Raw genomic sequence first — 20,384 nt, forward strand, 5'->3', positions numbered from 1 at the left:
TTTTTTTAATTTTTGTTGGAATGAGAGCTTCTGTTATGTACAATAGTGGACAGAAACAAATGTTACAGAAATTATAAATATACTCTTGCTCCATCTGGTGATATTCAGTACTGACCATATTATGTCACACTGATAATTATTCAATGTTCAAGTCAGCCCTCTGTTCCCTTTATAAATCAGTATAAGGTGAGCAGTACCTGTGCAGTACAATCAATATGTAACCAGAACGCAATTTAAAGACAAAATATGCAGATTGGCTGCCCCCTGATGGCTACTGTTAATGAGCTGGTTGGACAAAAACGGGAAGCAGAGGTTGGATGGCTGCCTTTGCTGACACACCAACATGTGGAGAATCCACTGTTTACTCTCGCAGAGATAAGGGGAGGAAGGTGAAGTAAGGGTGAGGAAGAAGAGACACATAACTAATCATCTTAGAACCTCAGCCAGTACATGGCACTGCGCATTCTGTTGTAGTCCGGTAACTGCTCAATGGGGCCTGGTGGAGAGAAGGAGGGACAGGTTACAGAAAATAGTTGCAGCATGAGCTGCATCCTTGCTGTGAAGAGACTAAAAGTACAGCAGAACTCACCGACAGCAGCCACAGCAGGACACTTATCGTAAATGTATTTGCAGCAGATGTCACGCACCATCTTGGGGGTCACAGCCTGAAAGGAAAGATTTAGAGTTAAAACGCTCATCCGGGAGAGACTACAGGACTAAGCCAAATCTGAGAAGGTACTGTATGATGCTGTGAAGACACAGAACATCGTGATCTTTTTGTCCTTTAGAGTAAACTTACATCAATCCGAGCATCCCACTCTGCTATAGGAATACGCCGGCCGTAGTTCAAAATGTGTCTGCCAATGTCATCACAGATTGGTGTTGTTCCTAGAAGGTAAACAGGAGTGTCAACTTATAATTCATGAGAGTGGTGTGTCCGAGTTCATAAAAAGAGAACGTTTTCATTCTTTTTTTCTGTGATTAAAACATACTGTACTGTGTGAGACTTTCAGGGATGCAGTGCACACAGTATCATCAGGTAGTGTCATTGCTCTCAAATTCATTCTGCTGCACATGTTCAGCTCAAAAACGTTTTAGGACTTTACTTTTTTGAAAGGAGCTTATGAAAAAGATCTAAAAATTCCAGGTTTTCAACGGTGTGCAAAAACTATATGCACATGTATAATCCATTACAGATATTACGTACCATTGAGCTGTCCAACCAGGCTAGCCTTCAGAGCATTCCTGCCTCTGGCGACATCACTCTCTGTCACTGTGGTGCACAGATTCATCCTGCAGGGAGCAAAATATGAAGGAATTAAACCTTTAGCAACAAACCACAGACTCTAATGTTCCCGTTGCATCTCTCTGTCCGTGAACCATTACTGACCAGGCATTCTGGGACCAGTGCATCATGTCGTCGATGTTGTTCTTATCGGCCACAAAGTAAATGCCCAGCAGGCCAGTGTCGCTGTAAGAGGAGTGGAAGGCCTGGAAGCTGTGACAGAGGTTATCCTCCACCGCCAGGCGAGCCAGGCGGCTGCTCAGGTGCTGAAAAAGAGAAGAAAAAGGAATGTGTTATTATATTTCTTCATAACTAAAGAAGAAACCAAGAGTCAAGTTTTTCCAGTTGAACTGATTCGTGTATTCAATAGCTGACACTCACAATATAATTACAGTATTACTAAAAAAAAGTACTATTTTTTGTTTACATTTTAATCACTTTCTTGTCAGACATAACAAAGACTTGTTCATCTCAGCAAGATCCTCCTTTCTGAGTTTAAATCTCAAATCTGATATACTATACACTGTGGCAGCAACACTTTTACCTGAGAACAAATAAAGCTTAAAAGATAAAGAACCAGCATGATGATGTCATGTTTGTGGACATTTCAATACTACAGTTACACTTTCATCGTTGCCGTCTGTTCTACACTGTACATTTTAAAAAATAAATAACATTTCCAACCTTTCCACCACCGTAGGTAAGGTCATAGCTGCCGATGATGGCGTTGGCCACCATAAGAGGCACGATGTCTGGACTAGCAGCACTAGCACCCTCCACGGCAATGGCAATGTGTGCCAAGGGAAAAGCATCGTCACGCATACGGACCTGAGGAGAGGAAGAAGACCATTTACCATAATTTTGAATGTCCCCACGTCTCATTCTAAACAAGAACCAGGTTTTTGAAATCTTTATAAACACAAATACTGAAGAAAAAAAAAATGAAGATGCAGTTTTTATTTGTTTTTTTAATTAACACATCTCACCTCACTGCCAGTAAACCGGCAGGGTGATAACACAGGGACAGCATCTCCCTCGTACTCAAAAGACACTCCACTGAAGTGAGACTTGGCCAAACCAACCAGCTCGTCGTGGCTCACACCTGTAGAGGAAACACACCAGATAAGCATCAAGGCTTTCAAGGAAATGTAGAGCATTACAATGCACCATAATGCGTCCTAACAGCGTAAGAGGAAGAACACCTACCTCCAGCAGCAGCGAGCACCATGCGAGGAGCTTTATAGTGGCTGTTGATGTAATCCACTAAATCCTGGCGGGTCAGATTCCTGTGAGCATTGTATAAAAGATTAGTCATTTTTTTACATAAAGGTGTAAATTGTGTGATTTTTTTGCTGTGTTAGTTAAAGAATTATAACAACTATCATTAGAGCTGTGCCATATCATATTGTCTGCAATAATACCAGTATAAATTTATATGCAGTATAAAAATTATTGCGATAGCAAACAGGTGACAATTTATTAGCTCCAAAAAAAAGAAAGAAAAGAAAAAAAAAAGTACAATATAAGCATATTTCCCTCATTGCTGGATTTTTCAAAAATGGCAATTTTGATTTTCGTGAAGGTTTCGGGAATCATCGAGTGACACCACTGACTAGCAAGTCGGTGGCAAACAGTCTGATGTCACATTTTCAGCTCGCCTAAGATCACTTGGAACATCAGCCAAGTAGGTAGTAAAAATAGTACCTGGTATCAGGTAGTACCACCTAAATGGAAAACCCTAAAAACTAAGTCAAGCTATACTGAGCCAACTCGAATAGCCCGAGTAGTCTTTCCCCTGACAGCTGTTCTAAGACATAATAATAATAATCTAGAGATATTCATGAGCAGGCAGCTCCTCCCACCTGGCACTGCTGGAGGGGCCCAGCACACTGTGTCCCAGAGCAGTCCCCTGGAAGGCTGTGGCATGCAGCAGGTCCAGGCAAACTTCCTGCAGGTTGCTCTCAACTTCCTCCAACTCACGCAGGACCACGCTCCGCTGCTGCTCGATTTCAGCCTCGTTAAGGGAGCAGCTCTGCACGACTTCTGACAGCAGCTCAACAGCTGGAAAACACAGATGTTGTTCACAACTAAGAGGAGAAATGCACATACTAGGTGCTAAGAAACAATGAAAGTTGGAATTTCTTCCCTTCATAGTAGAGAACCAAGTATAAATGACTGATTTATTGTTATATTCTCATTAAATAGTTTATCTCACTGTGATGTCTTGGCGATCACTGTATTATTAAAACTAGAGAAGAATCTGTGTTTTTTTTTTTTTTTGCCTCTCACCTTTAGGCAGGTCTTTGGTCAGGGTCTTCATATAGTATGCAGTGTGCTCCCGGGAGGTGTAGGCGCTCAAGTGAGCACCCATAGACTCCACCTGCTGCTCAAGGGCTGTTTGTGGGTGCTTCTTTGTTCCCTGAAAAGAAGACAAAACACATTTACTGAAGGGGGGGATGTAATTGCAACCTCTGTCATTTTGGATATATAAATTCTACTTTAACAAATAGCCCTGTAGGATAGCAAAGGTCATGAAGTTTACCTTGAAAGCCATGTGCTCCAGGAAAAAGCCTGCTCCATTATTCTTCTCACTCTCGTAGCGACTGCCTGCACCGATCCACAGTCCAACCTGTGACAAAGAAGAGATGGCATGTGCTGAATAAATATGCTGAGGTTTACATGAGTAAAAGTGTCTATCGTGTGCTTAAACAACTCCAACTTATAGCATTATTTATGACGTGTTCTTACAGTGCATGTAGCATGTCCAGTCTCCTCAGACGCAACCCTCAAACCATTGTCCAGTGTAGTAAGACGGGTTTCAGGGGCTCCTGACAGACTCTGGGCATAGCTTACTGAGGCCTGTCCACGCCTCAAGGACAGCAGGATGGGCTGGAGAAGTTACAGATGCAAAACATTAAAACAATAAATTTTAAAATAGGACTCTGGAGAACCACTTTTATATTTTATTATACTACATAACATCCCAATATAAGAACATTTGGTGTACCATCCCAATGATCTATCTGCAAGTTCAAAAGGACTCTCCTGCTAGCGGTGGCTTTTAATTAAAATGATCCATTTTGTTCTGTGTTTACAACTGATTACCTGGGAGGAAAGCATGTTTTTTCTGACTTTGTATGCGCTAATAGGTAATAAATATCAGTTCATTAGCACAATCTTTATCACCTGCAGAATGAGTGATCAAAAAAAGAAAGGCTAACCCCAAATCCCTCTAGAGCAGTGTCTTTTTAAGACGGTACAGCTGTAATGACATGTCAGGGGCTGTCACTAGTAAACAGAACTGTACTGTTATTACAAAATCTGGTAAAATCTTGAATTTATGCTACAAGTATAATCCAACCTGGGTGTTATTACGACGTTTTCATGTTATTTTCGAGTTGACGTATTCGTTCTTATCCGGCTCTTCAGCCGCATCAACAACAGTAGTCATGTGTCTTTCCAAAGTCGCTACACTATCGGTGCTAGCCTCACTTGTCTTTGAGGGCAAGTGAGGACAAATAGCAAATGTTACCTCGTCAATGACCAAATTTAAGTAAAACGACAATAAGACTGCTTGAAAGATCTTTAATGAAGTGGACAAAGTGCTTTAGGTAGCTGTTACAATATGTATTGATTCATAAGCCGATTGACCTTGCATTCAGTGATAGCTAACTAATGCTAACCGGTTACAGACTCTCCATAGCTGTACAGCGAATAGCACAGCTAGCTAGCGTCCTGGCTAGCACGTACCAGAACACTTTTAGTGTTGCGGAACATTCCGCCAATATATTCCACATTTTTTAACAAAGTATTCTGTACGACCTTTAAAGAGATACTTACTCTGTGGGTTTTGGCAAGGGCTCGACCCACAGTGCTCCCCACTCGGCATACGGACGCAGCCATTTCTTCGTACGGTTACAGAAGGCAGTCTCGGCTGTTCGGTTGGTGCTAGATTGGATCTGTCGAAGGGACGACGCCGTGATTGGTTCTTACAGTGTGATGCAGGCGCCAGCACCTCTGCTATTATTGGTTTAGACTTCGTTAGCCGAAGGAAAGCAGCCAATCACAACACAATAGAGTTCCCCGCTGATCCAATCTAGTACAACCTAGGCGCGCTCATGTGTCTTCTTCGCGTGGACTTCCCTTACAGTACCGTTGAGCTGTGCATGATCGCCGCCACCTGTTCACTGTCGTTACTGACAGCTTCTCCATTCTGTTTATCTTCTGTTTGAGGAATTCATTAGCGAGTCTCAATGTCAGCGATATTAAATAATACTAAGCCTCATTAGCTTTTTGCATTTTACTCCATCTCTGTTAGAAAGAGATTTCCGGTGAGAGTGTAGTGATCTCCGTTTTTCACAAAAGCAATCCCAGTTCTTTCAGTCTATCTCCTCCTGATCGCTGTTGGTATATTTTAACCCCTCATACTTCTTTTCTGACCTTTTCATGATTATTTTGGGCTTTCTATATATAAAACTGTAATTAATGCAAAATCACCACTAAAATGAAATCGTTTATCTAGTTTCCACAATGTTATCTTATTAGATGTTACACATCTCTTCTGTTGTCAGACATTGTTGAGTTACCATCATAGGGTGAGAGAAAGAAGACGAGGAGGTGGCAGAAACCCACAGTTGGTGTTTTTGAGCTACATCCTTTAATGGTAGCTTAGGAAGAGACTTTACTTTTTCTGCTGAGGGACTCTTGTCTTTGATGGGGAACGGTGTTTTGGCACTGCACAGCTGGAGGACTTCAGGGGAGGAAGCGAGTAGGGGCATTTAACTCTGAATCCCTCAACACGTACTGTTGTACACATACTGAGGAACTTTCACAGCTGCCTAAAGATGAAAAATGACATCTGAAGTACTCCATCATTGTCTCCATTTAAATATACATAAAGCATAACGAAGGGAAAGCTGTTCCTGACCTTTTTATATATGAGCTGGAAGTCTCCTGTGTTTGCTGTGCGCTTAACTCTCCGATCCAGAACAACTCGTAAAGTGTCCTCCTGCACTGCAGCACAGAGATGGGCTGTCACAGGGGTTGATGGAGCCATGGTGGGACTAGAATTGATTTCTAACAACCACGGATGCAAGTCACGATCTGAAAAATGAACATGTTATAACATGTTAGCTGTTGATAATTATTCTGTTCTTATAACAGTAAAAATATTTAAATGTTATTTAAATGAAATGAATGCAGAGAGTGTAATGTGAAATACAGTGTGTCATGTATGGCGGGCCCATTGTACCTAGCATGAAATCAGCACCATAGAGCTCAAATGTGTTTTTGCGTGACTCTATCAGATCCTGTGCTGTCTGTAACGCATAGATGAGAGCTCTCTTCATTCATGGGACAACTACAGTATCCCACTGAGCTTCCCGGTCCTTGGTGCACAGAAATGTCTTGAACTGGTCAACCAACCACATATTGTCTACTGGAATGCTTCCGTGCCGCTGTAGCAAGGGCCTCAAGCTCTTCTGAATGGAGTTATTACACAAGTGCATGGAGCTTAAAAAATAAAAGACAAAACTGTTATTGGACAGAGGTAGAGTTTGTTAGGCTAGGATATAGAAGAGTGTTACAGGAGACACAAACTCAGGACATGCTTGTATATCAGCAGGTCATTTTGACTATGTCTACATGTCTAAGTACACTGAGTTGCTGCCATGTGATTGACTGATTGCATATTTGCATTAATGAGAAGTCAAACAAGTGGACCTAACAAATTGGCCGGTAAATATAGTTAACCAAATCCCACATGAGTTGCAACCTAGTTGGAACTATTTGAAGTTTGCAACAGCTTAATCCCTCCTGACAAAACTCATATAATTTCTTCATATATTTCTAATACACAAATTCCGAGGATTCCCACATTTCCTCCCCCTCAGCTCAATGGAAGCACTTACAGACTGTGCACTGTGGCTTTCTATTTGTTTGAAGTATGCGGAGGCAGATGTTAGAATTTGACTATACCCAGAGGAGAAAGTTAACAACTATTCAAATGATGCACAGATGGAAAATCAAATTTCCCGCCAAAAATGGCATGCAAAATAATGTTGCCCCTGTGCGGCCTTTCACTTCCTGTTTTTCTATTTTAATGTCAAACTGGTTTCATGTCTTCCCCTTCCTCTCATTTTCACCTCTTATGTTATTCATCTGACCTGTCCATTGAATCTAGCGTGTAAAGGCTGTGTGGAAAAGCGTAAGTAGCACTTTTTGTAGAACCACACGGTCAGAGGATTCCAGTCGGTGACCAGAAACCACTGGCGCACATCAAACTTGGTGTCATGGATAAGGAAGGGGCGCTCCAGGTACTTCTGTACCACCCATTTGTTTTCCTTGATAAGTTTTGGATCACCCTTCACCAGGTCGAGGATCTGGTCAAGACGATTAGCACATTTGATCCCTAGAAAGAAAGTAAAACAGATCAACCATGACTTTGTCAGACAATCTGGGAAAGGCCTGATTGTGCGTGGCCTTTCATCTCTGCCTCTGGACTTTGCTCCAGGTTTGATGATCCAGATGTTATGGATGCCTTCTATCTCCAGCTGGGGATTGACTATCTTCATCCTCTGCAGCATAGCCTTGCAGTGGATCACTAAATAATCACTGCTATCAATCTCTGCTCCACCACTGAGCAAGGAAGCACACAACAGAGTTGTACTTGACTGAGAAGAGCATGTTGGTCTGCTAAAGCCTCTGGATAATTCTCTAACACGCACATGGTGATGCATACTCACTGCACAACTAGATAGTAACTGTCTAAAAACTCTGCCCACTCCTGTGCGGGTGTTTGCTGTGTTTCCAAGTTAGTGTCTATGTCACTGTGCTCCAGACTCTGCAGAAAGTCCTCGCAAACTTTGAGTGCCTTGTTGATCGTTTGGGAAATATTCACTGGGCTAGACTGCCGTTTGCTTTGTTTCTTCTTACCTGAAGGAAAGAACGAAAAACACAGATCGCTCTCTCTTTTTTTCTTTGAACAGAGTAATATACACTTATGTGAGAAAAGGTCATACCCTTAACAGCTTGTATGGTGTGACTTATTCTCTCTCCCTGAACATATTGGTCCTTCTCCACAATGTACTTCAGAAGACTGGTGCACGCAGTCCTCCTGTAGTCATCTGCACAGAGATCAGAGATGTCATGGTGTGCGGGGCAAGCCGTGTGGTGTTGTGAGAAAAGGACCCAAGATGCAGGCACTGGCTGAGATGCGAGTGAGCTTTATTTACAGAAGGTGAACGCAAACAAAAGCGAGGACAGAACTAAGACATAACCTAAACTGGGGCAACTAATAAACAAACCTGAAACGATAACATGCAGGGAGAAACATGGGATGAGAAGCAGAGAGAGATGCAGAGAACACCAACTAACGGACGGACCGGCAACCAGCAAAGGCAACCCCACACTATAAATATACACACAGAGGAACACAAAATGGCAAACCGAAGGGAGGCACAGCTGATCCTAATTAACAAGACGAGACACAGACCTTCAAAGTAAAACTGGAACCATCGAAAGAACTGCAGACACCGACTCAGGGACATGAAAGAGAGCATAGAGAGAGCACACCAACACATAACCAGACACACAAGGAGGCATGGGAAGAAAACCTCTCAGCTAGAATATATAATCAATAATAATAATGATAATATTAATAAACACAAAACGGTGGGTCACCGACCCAGCACCATGACAAGAGATGAGTAAAGCAGAAATAAAAACTGAAAAAATAAAAAAAACATTACAAAGAGGTACAGTACAAGAGGTCAAGCTTGAAAAGACATAAAAGGAGATCTAACCAATGAAGGCATGCCTCTCATCTAGTGCTGCTAGTCTGTAACAGCGGGGGAAGAATGTGTCTGGGTCAGCCGAATCAAACCAATATAGTTTCCTCAGATTCAAACACAAGCCTGTCTGTAACGGGAAAGAGAAGTAATGATGGGGGGCACAGAGTTGGATCCTAAGGCTGTCTGAAATAACAACTGCAAATAAATGTACCTTGGTGGTCAAGTTGCCTGCCTTTGAAAAATGATTAGTTATCTGTTCCTTATGCAGGTTTTTTGTGTTGATGGCCTTTCTGCGGTTTGTCCAGTAGAAGTAAACCATTTCATTCCACACCAGGCGAGACTACAGAAATGAGCAGAGGAAAGAGATGAGATCTGAATCTGGGATTGGCTGTAATTTTAATCAGTTTAACCAAGGTTAACAATGTATACTTCCTCAACATGAAAAGCTGGTCTTACCATGACATTGTGAAGTCTGTCAGCATCTTTTTCTTTTTCAGCATCATTTGAGTTGTCTGAAAAGAAGAACCAAATGTTGATAAAATGATGGTGTGTGCAGAGATACCCACGATTAGTCTTCTGAGTCAGCCACGCTTCTAGCTCACCATCATCTCTATCACTACACACAGCATAATTCGAGTCGGTTCTGTTCCTACTGCTCTGATGGCGACGCACTCGGCGCTTAGAGTAGACCATACACCGCTCAACCCAGCCTCTAGCCCTCAGCCCTTCCCTGATAACAGGATACCTGCCCTGGATCGAGAACACCTTATGCATCTGAGAGGACAGAGAGCAGACAAACAAACAGTGGCTTCGCAATCCTGAAAACACATGAACGCTTTGAACACATTCAGGAGTGCAGGATTACCTTGACAGCTTTGTCTACGACAACCCTGGCTTCTCTCAGTCTATCCAGGTCAAGAGCAGGCAGGCTGACAAAATTGCGGCAGACCTCAGGATGGGTAGCTGGCATGCACAACCATATAAACAATCACATTCCAGTCATTGAAAAGAATATATTGACTGCATTTATTGGCTGGACAATAATCCTAATATAAGATAACCTTTATTAGTCCCAGAGGTGGGGAATTACTATTGTTACAGCAGCAGAGTCGACCGGAGGGCTAAATAGATGCACCACAACCTAAAAACAATAACACTATGCAAAATATGTAACATAAAATATATATGAATAAATGTTTTAAAAAATTACAACACTAAGAGCCCATTTAGAATCTCCAGCTGACCTAATGGTTGCCTGAGAAAGTTGGAGAACCCATGCAGACACAGGGAGAACATGTACCTTACATGTAGAAATCCCCCCAGGACCTTCACACCAACGTGCTGCTCATATTGCTCAGTTATGTAAACATGTACTTCTTTTTCTTTGTTTTTATTTTAGCCTAGGTTTTACCATATCAAGATATTTGTTTGGGCACATTGCATTTTACTGAGCTACATGCCATTTACTTATTTAAGCTATTTGTTAATTTTTTGTTTTAAATCTTCATTTTAACTGATGTAGCATTGATTTTCCCAACTTTGGGAAAATGATTCACTAAGCTGATTTCTGAGATGCAGAGTGAATCTACTTGTTTGCAGGTTGCTTTTGGCTTCCTCTTGGTCGTCTTTCTGTATCCCAGCAGTCCATCTCGAACAAGCCTCTGATTCCCCCGTGTAACACAAAGAGTATCCCATGCAACTATCATATCAACTATTAAACTATCATGCAAGCTGGGGGAGGGGAGGGTGGGGTGGGGGGGGGGGGGGACCCCAATGCATAAAGGACACTAAACACAAGTGTTGTTGGCACATGATAGGTACAGCATAACAAAGACTAGGGTAGTAATACCAGAGGCTAAAGGCTTAGTATCTTAAGTGAAGACCAAGGAACAAGCTCATGAAACTTTAATGCATAGTTTTGGCATTCAAACACTTAGCCACCTGTCCTGAGTGTGACCTCATGATTAATTCTGCATTTGTGATCTACAAGCCATGTCTGTGAAGAAAGAGGCCAAGTTGTCTTGAGGTGTGAAAACATACTGTTCATGTTTCAGTTCAACAATAATGGCTTCCTCTGAAAGAATTTCCTCTATTAAAGTTATAATCTGTACATTTAACAATAAAATGGGGTAATAAAATTTAAATAAATGTAAGGATTACTGGCACAAAACCTGGGAATCAACTGGGGAGCATTAGTTGATATTGATGGAGCCAGAAAGAAAATACAACCCAGTGATTTCCAGTTGCATTTGCCTGCTCCTTGGAAAGTTCAGACAGAGGCAGCATTTGCTTTTATAGTTTTGTATCTCTCACCGCTCTCTGGGCATGGAGCACAGTGTCCAGCTGTGGTCTGGTGTCCCTCTTGGTCCATGTGGACAGACCGATGAGACTCCATACTGACATCAGCTCTCATTCCTCAGGAGGATCATTGTGCTCTGCTTCATAGTTACACACAAAACGGGGACACGGTTTAATGCAGGGGTGGGCAATTAATTTGATACACCTGATACACCTGTCAGGTTTGTGTCTAATGCCCCTGCAGGGTGTGATATGTCCTTCAGTTACCTTTTGAACGGAAGGCCAGAAGTGGAGCCATATTTACACATATCAGTCTAGACACTAACAAGATTGTCTTGTCATTGCAGCGTAGCTAACCACAGTAAACTCACAAGCTGCTCCAATAAAACATGTCACCATCGCGTTTCTCCTCTCACCTGCTGAGACCCACAGGTGTCAGGAGCGCATGCTGAGCCTGAACCGTTACCTGTTTACTGTTGCCTTGGCAACTCGTGGAAAGCCGCTAACATTTCCGTCTTTATCTATTTGCGATGTGAGCAATATTTAGGCGTTAACATTAGCTACTCCGCTTGGTTAGTGTGTTGATGGAAATCGCTTAACATTTTACGTTTATGCCAAATATTATTTTATGGAATGCAATATATGTTTAATTCTTCATTTTCATTCTTTGTTATTATTAATTTTTACATTTTACCTGTTGCACTGTCATAAATATTTTCAGTGGTCTTAATTGCACAGTTGTATTGGTACTTTTTTGGTGGCACAAAGAAGAGCTAGGTACTTATTTATAATTAAACATTGTAGCTATCATATAATATAATATAATATTTGAATAATTATTTTATTATTTTATTTATTTATTATTATTCTCCGTACGGCCGCCATCTTGGCTCTGGCTAGATGGAAGCAGAGCCGGTGTACGTCACGGCGTGTACATCCGCGCCCCCTTCACGGCTCTTGCCCAGGAAAATACCCGCCCTATATTCAAAAATACACCGAACTCTAAACCTCACCTCGGACACAAACTCAGAGGTTAAGAGTGGCTCAGATACAGTAAGTACAGCTTTTTCATGCACGTCAAATATACCACAACATTGGGAAAGTGGTGGGGCAAGTAGTCCTAAATAGTGTCAGCGGCTCTAGAGCTATGTTTTGGTCGATAAAAAGTCAGGCTAACATGCTAACACGATACCTTTAATGTCGTTCTCAGGTGTTGGAAAAGTTCTGCTTCGTCTCATTTAATATGTGTGGAAGAACAGCATGCACCCTTGCTCCTGACGAGCTGAAACGAGCCTGCTCTTACAGAAACCGAAGGGGGCAGAGGAGACAGCCCCGCTGGAGGGATGGAGACGCGGACAACTATCGACCCTCCTACAATAAGAACCCGCAGTCCATGAGTCCCGTCCTGCTGTCACAGAGGCATTTTGACAAGGTAATTATAACGTATACAGAAGCTAACATGTCAACTGTTTGTTATAGCTTAACTTATATTGGGGAAGCGCCCGAGGAAGGTGGAAGATGTGACGTTTTTAAGTGAAGTGGGGCTTTTGGTAGAGGACCCCAGGTGAAGTCAGTCACTGTCTAACCTCGTAATAAAACCTTATATATTTTATTACAGTTATAGAACTTAAAAACGTGATGTTAACATTTGCTAATGTATTTCTTGTGTCTGTTGACCGACTATGTATTAAATATTACAGGCTTCAAAAACATATTCTGTCCTTCTGGGTTTTTTTCATTGAATATTGTGTCCGTCTTTTGTCTTCAGGATGCTCCTGTGGATAAGTGTGTGTTGGCCTCAATGCGGTGGGGTCTGGTACCCTCATGGTTTAAGGAGAGTGACCCCAGCAAGATGCAATACAGTACCAGCAATTGCCGCAGTGAGAATATATTGCAGAAGAAGTCCTACAAGGTGCTTTACCTAGTAGCAAGCGATGTTACATTTCCTGTGCATCACGTGTTGCTTTACTTGTCGGTTTTTGTTACATAGGAGTGTCTTAACCATTTTACCATCTCCCTGTAGGACCCTATGTTGAAAGGACAGCGCTGTGTCATTCTAGCTGATGGTTTCTATGAGTGGCAAAAGGTTGAAAAAGGCAAGCAGCCTTTCTTCATCTACTTCCCTCAGACTCAGTCAGGACCCAGCCAGGAGAAAAGAAAGAACTCAGACTCTGAGTCAGTGCGCCCTCCAGCCAAAGCCTCCTCTGGTTTGATGAAGGTTTGCTTTGGGTTTTCTGTTGCAATATAAGCTCCACAAACATTTTTTTCATCTACTTCAAAAGTAGAGAGAATGCAGCTTAGGCGGATATTAAGTTTCCTGTGTGGGAGATGAGCCAAGATAAAAATGTGCATGTGTCCACCAGGTGTTTCTGTTGCATTGTTGAAATCCCCATTATACTCTGTATTTAACAGGGAGGAGAAGCTGCAGGTGAGTGGACAGGATGGAGGTTGCTAACTATGGCAGGAGTGTTTGACTGCTGGACACCACCTGGAGGTGGAGAACCCCTTTACTCATATAGTGTAATAACTGTGAATGCTTCCCCAAATCTGCAAAGCATCCATGATAGGTAAGAATCCCAGACCAGGAAACATGCTCTTAATTCGTGCTGTGTAAAATCATAAATCATTGTGACTGCTTTTTAGGATGCCAGCGATCCTTGATGGGGAGGAAGAGGTTAGGCAATGGCTGGATTTTGGGGAGGTGAAGTCTCTAGAAGCTCTCAAACTGCTCCAGTCAAAAAATATTTTGACTTTTCACCCCGTCTCTTCGTTTGTCAACAACACGCGCAACAACTCTCCAGAATGCCTCCAACCAGTGGATCTCAACAGCAAAAAGGTATCAGATATAATGATGTGGTTGGGAATTTTAGCCATTTTGTACTAACAAGAGCAGTTACAGCTGAGAAATTTGACTCTTTCACTCGTAGGAACCCAAGTCCACAGCAAGCAGTAAGATGATGGCAAGCTGGCTGTCGAGCAGTTCACCTTCAAAGAGGAAGGAGTCCCACACAAGTGAAAGTAAAGAAGAGCAAGCAAGCAAGCCACAGAATCAGCGCAAGTCTGCAGGAGGACTTCAGCAGTGGCTTCAGGGAACCAACAAGAAACCAAGAACAAAGTAAATACATGAACTGAAAACTCGACAGTGTTTGAAAGACCATTCATGCCTTACTTGTTGTACTCTGCTGCTGTACAATTGTATAAGAAAAAGTTTAAACTTTTAAGAAAATTTAACTTGTACTTATGAATACTTTAAATGTAATTCATTGTTCTACAACAATTTAAGAGTTCATCAATAAATGTCAGACACAATAATGCAAGGTTTTTTTTTTATTACCCTTATTACTTGAAACAATGTAAATGCTATGCATTATCATATTAATAATATAATAATGATGAATGCCAACACTCCCCCCCACATTTGTCCTTCAGAGTTACAGTATGTATGTCATCTTGTTTCAAAGTTTTAAAATAATACGAACAGACAGTTAAAGATCTGATCAGTTAAAAGAAATGTCAAGCACTTGAATCGTATGCCAACACGAGCATCTGGCAGAGTCAGATATGGAGATTTACAACACAACTTTATGTTTTCCCCACACAATGATTGAGAGGTCTGCAAATATACAAAGTTGCAACAGTTGACAATAAAAAGAAATGTACTAGCTAATAGTACTGGGTTATGAATGACAATTTGTACTCGAGAAAAATCTCTCCTCTAGGACTATCTGGTAGACTGACATGCTGTCTTGATTTGGTTCATGTCAAATGTTCTATCTGGAATTTTACAACCTTCATTTCCCCAGCAGAGGAACAGCACTTGGACGCAGGAACTGAGTCTGTATTCACACAATGTTCTCAACCTGAGCTACAATTGTGTTTATTGTGGCTCCAAAATGAGATGTTTCAGCAAGTTTTCAGTTACCGAAGATGAAAGCAAAAAAGAATCTGTACACACTTGTCTAATGGACTTGTTATTGATCTGCATTTCCAATTCTATACCAATTACTAAGAATCAGCAGGCAGTATGATGATATCATCTACACTTTTACACAGTATCCCTGTTTAAGTGTCAGAATTATGTTTTTTAAAGATTTTTGAGGTCAAGTGAAACCACATTAACAAGTGTTTCAGAGTGAAACTAACATAAGCCACAACACAAATGAGTAAGAAGGGGGAGCAGTGTTTCTACTATTCATGCAGCAGCAGTGGGCTGTGAAAGTAAGAAAACCACTAAAAAAAAAAAAAGTTTAAATTAAATTAGAAATACAAATAACTAAAGAAGTAATGCTTTGATTTCCCACTTGGACATATTCAAATAAAAACTGTTACAACCAAAACTGGGACTGAAAGCATTGATAAACATAGAACTCCAAGTGAGATCAGCCCATACCACCACTGCCATGAAAAAGTATGAGAAAACACTGGGAAGTCATAGGCTTAATACAAATAAATGTTGTATTGTTCCCTCGAGGTGTTCTTTGGGCTAGGAAATTTAGATTTTTATAGAAAATGTGTACTTTGTATACATAAGGAGGTGAGTGCAGCATGTTTGTGTATACTAGTATTCTCAATAAGTGGGATGCTGCTTGTATGTTGGGCAATAGGGAATAACATAGTGAGCCATGGGAAAGAGGATATATAGACAAGGCAAGACAGGGTAGTGAGGGCATGACAACCCTCTGAAGATCTTCAGAGTCCTCAGCAGCTGCAGGTCTCTGCTGACGGCTTGGCTCGCTCGTTTCTGTCCAGTTTAATTGGCTCAGGGAACTCGTTGTACAACTCCACCTCGGTCTCCTGAAATCAAACAAGGTAACAGAGTCTGTGTGCAGCTCTACAGCTCAGTCTCCATGAAGTTGTGTGTCTAAAACTGCCCAACAGCTTTCCTGCTGACATCACCTTACCTGTTTAAGAGCATTGCGTGCAATAGTTTGGAAGGCCTGCTCCACATTGATTGCTTCCTTGGCGCTGGTTTCAAAATATGGGATGTTGTTCTTGCTCTGGCACCAAGCTTGTGCTCGCTTGGTTGTTACCTGAAACACAAAGAAGATGGTGAGGTTAAAAACATCTGGCAAAACACAAGTTATTCTTGTTTCATTAAGCCATTCGTATGACAAATTACCAACACCTGTCACACATTTTCGATAAAAGATGATGCATCACTTACATGATGTAACACGTCTGACACAGTTACATTTGAACACACCTGTCTGTTTTCCAAGTCGATCTTGTTGCCCAGCACCACAAAGGGGAAGTTTTCAGGGTCTCGTGGGCTGGCCTGAATCAAGAACTCGTCCCTCCAGCTGTCTAGGGTCTTGAAGGTGTTGGGTGCAGTGACGTCAAACACCAGGACGCAGCAGTCTGCTCCACGGTAGAATGCCACACCTAAAGACTGGAACCTCTCCTGACCTGCTGTGTCCCAAATCTAAGAGACAAGAATCTTTATGCTTACAGGCCCCAAATAAACAGAAATTTAAAAAAAACAACAAAAAAAACCCCAACAACACTGGTTTGTATGGTTGAAATTAACCACATCTAACTTTTACCCCTAATTTGAGTTTCTCACTTTTTTTTGTAGTTTTTAAGAAATAAAAATGAGAAAAAAGTATAACTAGTTTAATAGCCTTTGCAGGTCAGACGGTCACCTACATTGTCCAGTTTCAAAACTCAGCTTAAAACGCATTTATACTTCCTGGCTTTTGACCCAGCATGAGACATTGATCTTAGTTGTTTTAACTGATTTATAGTTGCCTATTTTTACTTCTTTTTTATTGTTTTCAATGTACTTATTCATTTTTGTGTATAGCGCTTTGTGTCCGCTGCAGCTGTTTATAAAGTGCTTTATCAACAAAGTTGCCATGGTACATAAGACTTAACATTTCCATTCAGTTTTTCAGTATTCTTGTGAGCATATTTTGGCAGTACCTGCATTGTGACAAGTCTGTCATCCACCATTACTTCTTTTGTCAGGAAATCAGCGCCTATTGTGGCTTTGTACTGGTTGCTGAACTTCTTATTCACATATTGATTCATCAACGAGGTCTTCCCAACTCTAGAACAAAAATTGCAGAACAATATTTAACACACATGAAGGGAAGAAACAAACGAAACAAAATCACCACAATGAACTCATTTGTAAAGCTTATAAATCCTACTTATTCCTACTGGTGTCTAATTTGAAGTGAGCCATTATTCAGACCCCTTTAGCATTGAAGCAGCTGCTCAGCATCACTTACCCCGAGTCTCCAAGGATGATGACTTTGAGTAATACTTTCTTCCTCGACGTCATTGTGCCACAGCCGCGAAGACAACAAACTTTATTAGAAGAGAAGAGAAGTAAGCACTAGAAAAGCTTAAATGAGACAAACGAGACTAAGACTAAGTGCACCAACTGCTCCTGTACTTGTCTTTTCTTCACTTTGGTAACAAAGAAAACGGCTACACTGTACCACGAGGCTCAAAATATAACAATGCAATGTTGAGGCCGTTGATCTGAGCTGACATTTGGTTCTTTTTGTTATGCTGTAAAGTATTCATTTTGTTCTATTTATATATTTCATATACACCATTCAATGGAATAAACTACATTGTTTCATTTTGAAGCAACCATTCTTGGAGGTTTATAAAAACAAACGTCAAAAGAAATTGAAGCATGCCCAGTTACTCCAAAATGGGTATGAATTCATTTTGATGATGTCTTCTCTGAAATATGCATTTATCCAAATACAAGGCAGGTATTGCACACCGTTTAGCTTCACAATTTAATTCATAAGTCTTAATAAACAGTTCCCGTTTGTTAAATTTGAGGAAATGGGACAATGTATTATAGTTGTCAGCCATTTTCTATTCTCCCCCCCACCCCCACCCCCCTCAAATGTAGTACATCCTCCTCTCATTGTTTAATCTCTGTTAAGGGGTGACACAAAATCCAAGAGCTGCAATAAACATCCCAGACCCTGCTGATCACAAGTCTAGTTCGTTTGTTTGTATGTGTATAACTAAAATCCAGATGTCAAATATCCTCATCCTTTGTGCCTGCTCAAGACATCACTGAGCATTTCCGACTTGGACCGAGTGTGCTACGTACTAATAACTACCTTTCACTGCTGTAGTGACCAAAGTCCAAACTCAATTACAGAAAGGTTTTATCAGTCCAATCGGGATTTTTTTTTTTTTTTTTTATCTTGGAGACAACATTACTGAAAGAAGGTACAGAGCCTAATCACAGATTATGCTGTGTTTCACAGATCACCCCATTATGAGAACAAGTAACCACGGCTCGAGGCAAAACTAGCATAGCGCTATGCGGCTCTCATAATCTGTGCCCCATGACACTGTGTCAGCGACTGATCACATGGTTAAAACACAGGACCAACGGAACCATGACTTGGCAAGCATGTTGAGCATAATAAGTACTTTAGCTGGCCTCGGTGCACCAAGGGGTAGGATCCATCGATAAGGACTCAACTGTAAATCCGGCTAACTATAGTTATTTTCACTTTATACATTGTAAAACAATGTTGCACTTGCATTGAAGCAAACTGTCGTGAAGACTTTGAACGTATTTGCAAGGGGCTAGCTAGTCAGAAAAAAATTACATTTAAAACACTAAATGCTACATAGTTAATTGAGTAAATCCAACAAAAGGGTGAAGCTTGAAAACACTGTCATTAATAAATACAACATAATTTCAAAACAATGGGGGTTGGGGCGTTTTTCCTTTTCTTTTTTGGACAGTGTCAACTAGCTACCACATCTGTGACACTTCTGATTTTTTGCTAACGTTTCGTTAGCTACGCAAGCCTGATTGACCAATTTAAAACTTAGATAACGACATCTATACTCTTATCATATGCTATCACTAAAATAAACAATCAAAGTCACCACAAACCAACCTGGGCAGTGGTCCTTCAACAAACAGATGTCAAAAGTGGACTTTTCCTTTGCTTCGTCTGGAAGGCTAACGCACAGGCTAGCGAGCAAGCTAACGGCTCCTCCAAATGTCTGGCGTAACAAAACAACACGTACACAGCGTCGACAGCTAATTTATTTCTCACAACGAGCCCCTCAAATGACCCTTTTTATCGAAATCAATACTGCCAGTGCCGAAGTTTAACTCCCTTCGTCTAACGATTTGGTAAAATGCTCTTGTCCAGTTCCCGTTGACGCTCGCTTTTCCTGTCGAGCTAGCGTGCTAGCTTTCAGCGGAGCTATGTTCACTTCCTCCAAAACAAGAACCGTCATGAGCGCTGACGTCACGCGCTACCGTGACACACAGCTGCTAATGTTTGCCCATACTGTATATATAACATTATGGAAGGACTTTGACCTTTATATAAGATAAGATAAGATAAGATAAGATAACCTTTATTAGTCCCACACGTGGGAAATTTGTTTTGTCACAGCAGGAAGTGGACAGTGCAAAAGTTATGAGGCAAAAATTAGAATACAATAAGAATAAATACAGTACACAACTGTACAGAATAGAATAAAATACTATATACAGTAGAATAAAATAAAATAAATATACAATAAGATAAAAATAGAATACAAATACAAATACTATATACAACTGAGTAAAAATACAACGATGACAGAAAGGATTATTGCACTTAGTATTATTGCATATGTATGGATGTGTGTGCTTGATCAGTTAAAGTCTTTATTATGGAGTCTGACAGCAGTGGGGAGGAAAGACCTGCGAAATCTCTCCGTCCCACACCGTGGGTGCCGCAGTCTCCCACTGAAGGAGCTGCTCAGTGCTGTCACAGTCTGCTGCATGGGGTGGGAGATGTTGTCCATCAGGGATGACAGCTTAGCCGCCGTTCTCCTGTCACTCACCACCTCCACTGGGTCCAGAGGGCATCCTAGAACAGAGCTATATGGAGTAAAATAAACAACCTTGACTACCCTTCAATGATGAAAGTAAGGAAACTTATTCTTATTATGAAATTCCACTATTTTATTTCGTTACGGAGTTTCTATAACTATGAAGTTAAAATTACCCATCCAAC

At 41.2% G+C, this 20,384-nt stretch overlaps 4 protein-coding genes across 4 annotated transcripts; 1 reads left to right on the forward strand and 3 right to left on the reverse strand.

The window, feature by feature from the left end:
* On the reverse strand, nucleotides 1-5,227 carry uqcrc1 (ubiquinol-cytochrome c reductase core protein 1). The gene is made up of 13 exons (XM_085353859.1): nucleotides 5,126-5,227; nucleotides 4,034-4,174; nucleotides 3,828-3,914; nucleotides 3,575-3,704; nucleotides 3,148-3,346; nucleotides 2,492-2,571; nucleotides 2,272-2,387; nucleotides 1,970-2,113; nucleotides 1,391-1,551; nucleotides 1,208-1,293; nucleotides 800-888; nucleotides 590-665; nucleotides 1-496 (listed from the first exon to the last, which is right to left on the reverse strand). Exons 1-13 carry the CDS (start codon nucleotides 5,186-5,188, stop codon nucleotides 432-434), a joined length of 1,437 nt encoding a protein of 478 aa, XP_085209985.1. The 5' UTR covers nucleotides 5,189-5,227; the 3' UTR covers nucleotides 1-431.
* A 739-nt stretch (nucleotides 5,228-5,966) lies between these two features.
* Nucleotides 5,967-10,770, reverse strand: LOC146631680 (tubulin monoglycylase TTLL3-like). Its single transcript, XM_085354831.1, is given in 15 exon segments — nucleotides 5,967-6,096; nucleotides 6,098-6,123; nucleotides 6,213-6,388; nucleotides 6,537-6,796; nucleotides 7,450-7,472; nucleotides 7,474-7,696; nucleotides 7,775-7,921; nucleotides 8,029-8,218; nucleotides 8,305-8,409; nucleotides 9,088-9,202; nucleotides 9,287-9,415; nucleotides 9,532-9,587; nucleotides 9,678-9,849; nucleotides 9,941-10,038; nucleotides 10,665-10,770. Coding segments are annotated over 15 exon segments (1,956 nt in total).
* Nucleotides 10,771-12,273: 1,503 nt separating this feature from the next.
* Nucleotides 12,274-14,508, forward strand: hmces (5-hydroxymethylcytosine binding, ES cell specific). The gene is made up of 7 exons (XM_085353861.1): nucleotides 12,274-12,426; nucleotides 12,584-12,805; nucleotides 13,142-13,285; nucleotides 13,397-13,591; nucleotides 13,786-13,940; nucleotides 14,017-14,209; nucleotides 14,301-14,508. The coding sequence occupies exons 1-7, from the start codon at nucleotides 12,274-12,276 to the stop codon at nucleotides 14,490-14,492; spliced, it is 1,254 nt and encodes a 417-aa protein (XP_085209987.1). The 3' UTR covers nucleotides 14,493-14,508.
* Nucleotides 14,509-14,699: 191 nt separating this feature from the next.
* Nucleotides 14,700-19,323, reverse strand: rab7a (RAB7a, member RAS oncogene family). The gene is made up of 6 exons (XM_085353862.1): nucleotides 19,266-19,323; nucleotides 17,607-17,685; nucleotides 17,296-17,422; nucleotides 16,577-16,795; nucleotides 16,275-16,403; nucleotides 14,700-16,167 (listed from the first exon to the last, which is right to left on the reverse strand). Exons 2-6 carry the CDS (start codon nucleotides 17,657-17,659, stop codon nucleotides 16,072-16,074), a joined length of 624 nt encoding a protein of 207 aa, XP_085209988.1. The 5' UTR covers nucleotides 17,660-17,685; nucleotides 19,266-19,323; the 3' UTR covers nucleotides 14,700-16,071.
* Nucleotides 19,324-20,384: the final 1,061 nt, after the last annotated feature.

Source organism: Diplotaxodon limnothrissa, linkage group LG5 (genome assembly GCF_057381915.1).
Source record: "Diplotaxodon limnothrissa isolate DT_005_m linkage group LG5, D_limnothrissa_male_GT1.1, whole genome shotgun sequence".
Taxonomy (NCBI): Eukaryota; Metazoa; Chordata; class Actinopteri; order Cichliformes; family Cichlidae; genus Diplotaxodon; species Diplotaxodon limnothrissa.